The following is a 10071-nucleotide window of genomic DNA, read 5'->3' on the forward strand; positions in this document are numbered from 1 at the left end:
AGAAATACAGAGCTCCCTATTTTAAAAATGGATAAGTGGTACACTCTAGGAACAACTATGTGGGCTCATATTCTAACACAAAGGAAAATGAATCCACATAATTTAGAATACAGATAAGGAGAAAAACAAAAATCAGAGTGACCAAGAGAATTTGAGGAGCACCTTATAATAAACTCCTAATAAAGGGCCAGAAGAGAATGGGGAAGACACAGGGTGAGCATGTTTAAATGGATCCCCACTGATTCAGGCACTAGAAGTGGGAGGTCCTGATGACAAGTAAAGGAGGTGTGGAAATTCCAACAGAAATCAGGCTACAGCCCAGCCACCTACACTTCCTGTCACTCAGTATATGCCAAGTACCTACTCTTCCAGACACTGGTCCACCTCAGCTCTCTCAATCTCTCCAACCACCCATCTGTTGAAATGATAATACACTCTTTATGCTGGATTAAATATATTAATAAAATGTCCTTTCCATGTGGCTACTATGAACTTTAAAGTTAGATTTGTAGCCCCCATTATATTTCTGTTGGATTGCATTGTTAGGTTTTGACTAAGAGCTGTAACATCTCCAAACTCTTGCACACACCCTAGCCTGTGACCACCACTCCTTGACTTTCCAGCTCACTCACTCTAGTACTCCAATTCTGGTTCTGTTCAGACATCCACACTCCGCATATACACAAGCAACTGAGGTCAACACAAGCCATGCTGACTGATCCAGCTTCAGTTTAGGATCCCCAACCTCAAATGGCCCCAGCCAGTCTGTCCTCCAAGTGACAATTCACACTTTTGCTTCCCTCTTACCTGGAACACTGCCTTCCCCCACCCCCTCAATTGAGGACTTAGCTTCTCATCTCAGAGAAAACCTCATTAGAAGAGAAATTCCTTGTGTTCCTAGCACCGAATTCTACAAACTAACCTGTATCTTGTCCCATATACCTGTTTTCCCTCAACAATCCATACTCCTTACAAAAGCCAACACCTCCTCAAACCCATCAGAATAGCTACCTTCAAGACAAAAACAAAGAGAATAACAAGTGTTGCCACCAAAGATGTGGAGAAATGGAATCCCTTCTGCACTGTTGGTGGGAGTGTAAAATGGTACAGCCTCTGTGCAAAACAGTGTGGTAGTTCCTTTAAAAAAAAAAAAAATTAAACCTAGAATTCCACTTTCTGGGTATATATCCAAAGGACTGAAAGCAGAATATGTCCTGAAGACATACGTGTACACCCATGTTCACAGCAGCATTTATTCACAATAGCCAAATGGTAGAAGCAACCCAAGTGTCCACAGACAGGTAAATGGATAAGAAAAATGTGGTATATACATACAGTGGAATATTATACAGTCTTATGACAGAAATTCTGACACTTGCTACAACATGGATGAACCCTGAGGACACCATGCTAAGTGAAAGAAGTCAGTCATAAAAGAAAGGAGGTATGATTCCATTTACATGAGGTACCATTCAGAGACAAAGTAGAATGGTGGTTGCCTGGGACTGGGGAAGGAGAAATGAGGAATTATTGTTTAATGTGTACAGAGTTTCAGCTGTGCAAGATGACAAGAGTTCTGGACAATCCAGCAACATACCCTGGGTATTTACCTAAAAGAGTTAAAAACTTATGTCCTCACAAAAACCTGTACACAGATGTTTATAGCAGCTTTATTCACAACTGGAAACAATCAAGATGCCCTTCAATAGGTGAATGAATAAACTGGTACATCTATGTGATGTTGTTCATCAAAAAAAAAAAAAAAAAAGACACATGCTATCAGCCACAAACAGACATAGAAAACTTACACACATATTGCTAAGTTAAAGATGTCAATCTGAAAAGGCTACATACAATTCCAACTATATAACATTCTGGAAAAGGCAAAACTATGGACATAAGAAAAAGATCAGTGGTTGCCCAAGGTTAGGAAGAAGGGGGAGGGATGACTAGGTGGAGCACAGATTTTTAGGGCAGTGAAACTCTTCTGGATGATATTATAATGATAGATACATATCATTACACATTTGTCCACAACGGTGGAATGTACACCACCAAGAGTGCACCCTAATGTCAACTATGGATTTTGGGTGATTATGATGTGTCAGTGTGGGTTCATCATTTGTAAAATATGGGCCACTCTGGTAGCGATGCTGACAATGGGCAAGACTATGCATGCAGGAGGACAGTGAGTAAGTGGGAAATCGCTACACTTTAATTTTGCTGTGAATCTAAAACTGCTCTTAAGAAATTAACTTTTTAGGGGCACCTGGGTGGCTCAGTTGGTTAAGCATCCAACTCTTGACCTCAGCTCAGGTCTTGATCTCAGGGTCATGAGTTCAAGCCCCATATTGGGCTCCACGCTGGGCATGGAGCCTACTTAAAAAAAAAAAAAAAAATTAACTTTAAAAAAAAATGAATTCTAGAGATGGTGATGGTTGTACAGCATAATGAATGTACTTAATATCACCAGCTAAACACTTAAAAATGGCCAAGATGGTAAATTTTTTGATACATGTATTTTACCACAATGGGGGGAAAAAAAGCTAAGTTTGGTCCAGAGCCTGGGCTATAAATTTTAAACCCAAGTCGCCTCACCCAACGTCCTTCCTTTGGCAACCTTCATAAATCACATACTAAATTTATAAGTAAGTGATCTAATATAGAGTATATTTTCCCTGACTCTTCCCCAAAAAATAACACTAAGCTGATAATTACTTAGGTATGTTTATTAGCCATTATTAAAGATTGGTGGCACTAAACAGACAGAAGGTCACCCATTACAGATTGAAAATGTGGTATTTTCTACAGTGAGTTCAATGGCTTCTGTTTAATGCTGCTACCTCTCCTTGATCATAACTCTGTGTTTTCCCAGAGGGAGGGAAACATACTTGACTTACCCAATTGGTTATTTCAGGCCTTTTGCACTTATCAGTACAAAGAATAGCTACAAAATTGATTGTTCCCTTCCGCCGCCCTTTATAAACAATGGTGTTGCTTCCTCGGCCAATCTCTTCATACAGAATAAAGTTTTCCATCTCTGGGCTGACTTCTCACATTGGATAAAATGACAGCCTAATGGCATCTCTAGTTCCTAAAAGGTAAACAAAAATAATACTTATAAATGCAAGCTAGTTACATGATTAATTAGCCTAGGATACTTAATACGTAAACCTAGTAATTCTATAAACTCAGAAAATTCACCTAAAAGTGTTGGATATGAATGTCTTTTGTAGGGTGAAGAAAAAAAAAAGTTAAGGGGAAAATAAAACAATTGACAAACCAATACTCAATTTCCTTCAACAAGATCTCAATAAAAATGATGAAAATGACAGCTACTTCCAACACATGTAACAAAAAGAGGGATGAATGAGATGCCAGCCAATGTATCTTGATACTTTTCTTTCATTCTTGTTACAAAGGCAGGCACATTGTGTCAATATCTGTATAGAATGTGGCAATATATGACCCACCTAAACCTCAAATTATGAGTCGCAAATGAGACAATGTATGTTAAAATACTTTATAAACAAATATGGAATGATATTTCCATCTAATCCACAGAGATTCTAAGAGTCAATCCAAATATTATTTGAAGTCAGCTGTCACCAAACTACTGGGTCCTGGGCCAAATCCTGTCTGCTACTGTTTTTGTAAACAAAGTTTAATTGGAACATAGCCACACCCATTCATTTATATATTGTCTAAGGCTCCTTTTAGGCTACAATTACAGAGTTGTGACAGAGTAATGGCCTGTACACATTCTAAAATACCCACTATCTGGCCCTTTACAGAAAAAGTTTGCCAACTCCTGTTTTAAATTTAAACAAACAAAAATTTAACCAATCACTTCATCATCTATGATATAAGCAGTTAGAGTTCATTTTCTTGGCCAATTTGTCCTAATTTGCATGAATGAATAGGAATTGATTTAGTCTTATCAGATTTTATTTAGAATTGAAGTACATTAGTGGATTCAGCATCTTGAACAATACATTTACAATATAATCAGAGTATTTACTCGATTGGCAAAATATATTTTAAATTGGCATCTCTTTGGAAGGATTTCATATGCTGGACTATAGAAAATGTTCCAGAAATTATCCAGTAAGCTGTAAGATACACTCTTTAAAAGCAGCTGTTTCTACATGGTATCCAGTAAGTCAAAACCTATAGCAAAACCCTTTGAAACAGAATGTAAAAGAGAAGTTAATGAGTATGGCATTTCTTTTTGAGCAGATGAAAATGTTCTGGAATTAGTACTGATGGTTGTACAACTTTGTGAATACACTAAAAATCCTTGAATCGGGGTGCCTAGGTGGCTCAGTTGGTTAAGTATTTGCCTTGGGCTCAGGTCATGATCTTGGGGTCCTGGGATTGAGCCCCTGGTGCTCCCTGCTCAGCATGGAGTCTGCTTCTCCCTCTCCCTCCCACCCCCATGCTCGCTTGCTCTCGCTCTCTCCCCTAATAAATAAAATCTTTTTTAAAAACTCACTGAATTGTATATTATAAATGGATACTGTATAGTATGTGAATATCTCAATTTTTTGTTGATATAATTGACAAGTAATTTGAGTTGAAAGTGTACAATGTGATTTGATACATTTATATATAAGACTATGATTACTACCATAACATTAGTTAACACCTCTATATGTCACATAATTATCACTTTTTTGTGGTAAGAACATGTAAGATCTATTCTCGTAGCAACTTTTAAGTACATAATACATTATTGTTTAGTATAATCACTATGATGTACATCAGATCTCCAGAATGTATTTTCTGTTGTAGGCCATACAAAAACAGGCTGAGAGCCAGATTTAGCCAATAGGCAGCAGTTAGTCCTGTCCTGGTAGGTAACCAGTAATCTGAGAATCTAGGAATAACTAATTCTATGATTCCATCTTCCAAAGAAATTAAAATTTACTGCAAAATGGGAAAAAATTCTACTATAAAAATGTATAGGCTAGTAATTACATTTAGTTATTTGGATTACAAACCTGGTCTCTATATCAAATCAGAAGAACTCACACTAATGACAGCAAAATTCTTTAAATTCTAAGTAGAAAAGATGTGGAAGAAATCCAAATTTAAATCAATGAAAATCCAAAAGTGGCACAGATAGTATCTATTTATTTTAATGAACACTTTTACTAAATTCCCTCTATGTTCCTCTCTTCCTAAAACCCATTCATTAAAAACCAATACTGACTCATGACCTGCCAAAATGCAGCCCAGACAGGGGTAATTTTGTGGCAACAGGTCAACATTACATAGTATGTAATATAACCAAAGTAAGATTAAATTGACAATATGTTAAGATGGAAAAGCTATTTAACCAGAAAAAATAACCAGAGACCTTTAAATGCTCACAAATTGGCTACATTAGGATACACCAGGATAAGGTGTTGAAATAAGTTTTTATATAAGATAAAGAATTGAGTCCTTGAAAATAAGGTTTTAAACCACAAGAAAAAAATTAAATCTTCAAAGTTTGAATTTGATTCAGCCAAATTATTTTCCTCAATCTTTTACTGAGTAGTGGCATCTAGGCAGACCATGCCTGAAATTAATGAAATGCACCAATTACAAAATCAGCTTAGGTAAGGGTGGTTTACTATGGAAGCACTTTCCCTCTCTGGGGCTCAGTTTCCTTAGAGTAAAATAAGAATTGGATCAGATGATCTTCTAAGTTATCTTTGAAGTTTGAAATTCCAGGCTTTTAGATTCTTTTTGGCTCACCCCAAGACCATTCTCACCTGAAACTTCCTAAAATGCATTAAAAAAAAAAAAAATACGTGACCTCTTAAATTGTAAAATAAAACACAAATACAGAAAACCCCACAAAATAAATGTATAGTTTAATGAATTATTATAAGGGGGACATCCTTGTGATCACCACCCAGGTGAAGAACATCACTTTGCCTGCTACTCCAGAAGTCCCTTCCTGAGCCTATGGCAATCACAACTCCTCGTCCTTTCCAAAAGCAATCACGATCCTGCCTGTCACTGTTATTACTTCCTAGTGTTTATCGTTTTCTCACCAAGTGTGCATTTCCAGACACCAGTTTAGTCTTCCCCCATTTTCTTTTATAATTTTTTTTAAAGATTTTTATTTATTTATTTGACAGAGAGAGACACAGCGATAGAGGGAACACAAGCAGGGGGAGTGGGAGAGGGAGAAGCAGGCTTCCCGCCGAGCAGGGAGCCCGATGCGGGGCTCGACCCCAGGACCCTGAGATCATGACTCGAGCCGAATGCAGACGCCCAACGACTGAGCCACCCAGGCGCCCCCACGCCGCCCCATTTTCTAAAGGCGTGCCGCGTCTTTTAAAACTCTCAATCTACAAGTTCACCGAGGTATTATCAGAGAAGCCAGAAGTCAGAACGAATCACACTTAGGAGCAAATGAGGCATTTAAGATTCAGGGGCCGGGCCTACAGTCAACAAACTCTGAAACTGACCAGGTGCTAGAGGCACGCAGATAAAGACCAGAACCCTCCCTTCACTTACCTCTATCCTCAGATCATTAACTCCTCAACTAGCAGCTGCTGTCCCAGCCCAGACCTATTGAATCAGAAACTCTGGAAGCAGAGCCCAGCCATCTGTGGTGTAATTCACCGCCCCCCACCCCGGATGCACGCTCAACTTCGCTAACCACAGGCTAAAACAACCTTTTTCGAGGGCATAAAAGGTAGCGAGCACTGTGCCAAGCATTCAACAGATGCTCCTCCTTGACAGGCCGAATTAACTACAGGCTTTAAGCTTAGTCTGATCTCGAAAGTGCAGGCGCTGAATCGCTGCATAAACACTCCTCACTCCAAGAAGCTCATGACCAGCGAACTGGCGGCTTTCACTGTCTCTCTACGTCCACGGACATCCGTCAGCACAGCCGGCTTAGAACTCGGGAAGCGTCGCCAAGGTTTTAAGGGGAAAAACTCCGAATCTGGGGCGTCCATAAAGTGCATCTCCCGAACCCTACAGTCCCGAATCCAACCCCCCCCCCCCGCCCCGCACCTAAGTTCTCGAAGAGGTGTCCCATATGCCCGGAACCAAAGCCTCAAGAAAACTATTTAAGGTTTTTATTTTAACACGATAACAAAGCAGAGCCCGAAGAGAGAAGACGCCAGAGACACAAGGCTCACGGAGAGAGGGCAGGTGGATGGCGCCCCTCCAGGCCTGTAGTGTCCCCCGCACCCGCTCAGGAAGACGCGAACCCAAATTCGTAGATCCTAAAACTGCCACTGACACTCACCTGAACGCTCGGTGGGTAGAAGCCGCCCACCCGGTGGAAGGTTCTCGCCACCGCGCGCGTCTAGTCTTCTAATGCTTCAGGGCAGGTCCACTGGCCAAGGCCCGGGGTGAAGCAATGGAGCAAAGTGGAATGCTCAGGCGCAGTTTAAGGTAGTTCGGGTCCAGCACCCCTCTGCGTTTGGATTCGCCCATCCCGTCTCCAGGGCAGCACGCAGAACGCCGGAAGTAGCGCAGGGCGCTGACTGGCTAAGCAGTTTGAGTTCCTATTGGCTGGGGCCCGGAAGTGGGGGCCGAGGCAAAGCGTTCGTCCAACCTAATTGGGGGTGGGGGGTGGGGACTGGGGTTTGGGGCGGGCAGGGCACCTGTTTGGGCAATGGGTACGCAGTTCGGGGCTACGAAAGCCGGGGCCCTTGTCATTTCTTCCTGCCCCACACTGTCCTCCTCTGTTTCCTTTCATTCTTTTTCTGACGCTTGCCGGAGCTCAAGGACGAGGCGACATAGTCTGGGTAACTAATGGCTCAGAAAGAAGCCGGTTTCTCGGGTTCCTCACCCTTTAGAAAAGAGAAGACTATGAATTACCTTGCTTCTTGCACATGAGAAAACAGCCCAGATCCTCCATCTCGAGCTGATTGCTTATGGCTTTTAAAATTCCACGTCCTCAAATTCCAGCCACGAGACACGTTAACACCAACTCCCCTCTTTCTTCAAGTTAGGTCAGTGGTTCTCAAACTTTAGCATCAGAATCACCTGGAACGTTTGTTGAAACACATTTCTGGGCCCACACACAGAGTCTAATTCTGTGCCTCTGGATGAGGCCCAAAATTTTGCATTTCTATCACGTTACCAGGTGATGTGGATGTTGCTGATCAGGAAGCACGCTTTGCAAACCTGATGTGGAGGAGCTGGGCATCTCTGATCTCAGGTCAATCACAGCTATTCTTTGACTTCTAACCCTTCCTACCTTCTCAGGAATCTTTCTCAGTGGCTTCTGCTTTCAGGATAGAACTTGGAAATACTTTCTAAATGACATGAGCAAAAGGCCAAAAGCAGTGGAGAATGAAGAATGCCTTCTGAACCCTGAGGCTTTTTCTGCCCAGAATTGATGGCAGCAGCTGTTCTTCTAATCTTTGGTGAAAAAAAATTGGCAAGGTTCCCTGCTGGGGAAAGAGATTTGCCTAATACCTGGCAGAAGAGAAGGTCTCCCAATAAAAGAGCTATCTTAGTGCCTTATTCCTTCTAAACAAAGTTCACTAATCAACCCCCCAAAATGTGTTATAAACACTGAATGAGCCTTTTAGTACTTTAGTCTTGCATGTGAATACATAGCCAGAAATATCAAGATAGATGGGGAAAGACCCTAACATGAAAGAGATTAAAATAAGCAAAGCAATGAAAAAAAACAAGGCAGAAATCAGACTAAGACTTCAAAATTTTTAATATCATTATAGATGTGAAATGTATAGCATCTATAGTTTGCATTCTTTTTTTTTTTTTCTTTAACGCAAGAGATATTTAAGAGTTGGGCTTTTGTTTGCTTTGTTGCTAGAAAGATTTTGCTCTTCTTGTTGGCCTGCATGTATTTGGTGTGGGGAAGCTACTGAAATTTCCTTTGTGGTCTAATAAATGGTTAATATTTTTAAATGTTCCAAGGGAGTTTGGAAAGAAGATCTATTTCTATTTGTTGTGTTCAAAATTTCATAGGCATATTTTCAAGCTTATTACCTGACATGTTTGACTCTTCCAAACCTTTTTTTTAAGTTGCTTTATCCTGATTGCTCTGCCACTTCCTGAGAAAGGTGTTTTGAAGTTACTCATTATGATTGTGGATTTGGCAATTACTTGTTTTATGGGTTTAGTTCAAGGACAGTGAGCTTAGAGAAATAAAAACAAAATTATCCCAGTGGAAATAAATAGAAGGAAAACATTATTAAAGATAAAAACAAATGAATTAAATAGAAGGGGGGAAAATCTAACCAGGATATAAATTCAGAGGTCAGGAGATGGTTTCCATGGTTCTCTTCTGCGTTGTAATCTCCCCCAGAGAACTAGACGCAGAAGTTGACCATGGTGCCCTGTGGTCTCCAGCTCTCCCTATGATGTGCTCCACACTCGGGTTACCAGCTCAGGGGATGGACTATCCTGGAGACACAAGGTCAAGTCTGAGAACCTCAAGACCAAAGTACCCCATTACTCTGAAGGCTTGGGAGAGAGCATGATCATTCCTCTAGCACCGGTTTACAAGTGTAAATACACAGGAAGAGCCAGATGCCACCTCCCTCTTTGATGGGAAATTTTCAACCTTGTAATACTAACCCATAGTCTTTAAAATTTCTGACCTCCTGGGATGTCTTTTCCCTTCAGTAACAAAAATCAGTCACTCTAACATATATTACACATGCTGTGGCAACTCCAGGGTGGACTAGATTTTCAGAGAAATTACAGAGAAATGACATTTTGTTTTTGGTCACTTCTTGCAAGAAATTCCTTAATGATTGCTCCCTTTTTCACTGTCTTGTTTCCAGCACATCCTATTCACCTCTGACCCTGCTCCTGATGGTACTTTCTTCTCCTTCCTTCCCCAAAGCCCATGTTACTGTGCAAGGCATATTTTACTGATGGTGTGGTCATAGCAGAGGTTATAACACAGAAAGGAAAGGGCTTAAAAGTGAGTGTTAGACATAGTCATAAGGGTGTTAGAAAGCAGGCACTTGCACCCTACTGGCGGGAGAGCAGTTTGGCAATATCTATCAAAATAACAAATGCACATCCGCATTGGCCCAGCAGCTCTTCTAAAAACTTATCTAAGTCATATAT

At 40.7% G+C, this 10071-nt stretch overlaps 1 protein-coding gene across 1 annotated transcript in view; it reads right to left on the reverse strand.

The window, feature by feature from the left end:
• ULK4 (unc-51 like kinase 4) overlaps nt 1-7342 on the reverse strand; it is a 580245-nt gene extending 572903 nt beyond the window's left edge. Inside the window, exons 1-2 of the mRNA XM_034992636.1 lie at nt 7259-7342; nt 2901-3094 (exon numbers count right to left, since the gene is read on the reverse strand). Coding sequence (XP_034848527.1) covers nt 2901-3038 — 138 coding nt within the window. The 5' untranslated portion in view covers nt 3039-3094; nt 7259-7342. The remainder of the gene's footprint in view (nt 1-2900; nt 3095-7258) is intronic.
• Nucleotides 7343-10071: the final 2729 nt, after the last annotated feature.

Source organism: Mirounga leonina, unplaced genomic scaffold, assembly GCF_011800145.1.
Source record: "Mirounga leonina isolate KUSES-001 unplaced genomic scaffold, KU_Mleo_1.0 Mir_115, whole genome shotgun sequence".
NCBI classification, from domain to species: domain Eukaryota; kingdom Metazoa; phylum Chordata; class Mammalia; order Carnivora; family Phocidae; genus Mirounga; species Mirounga leonina.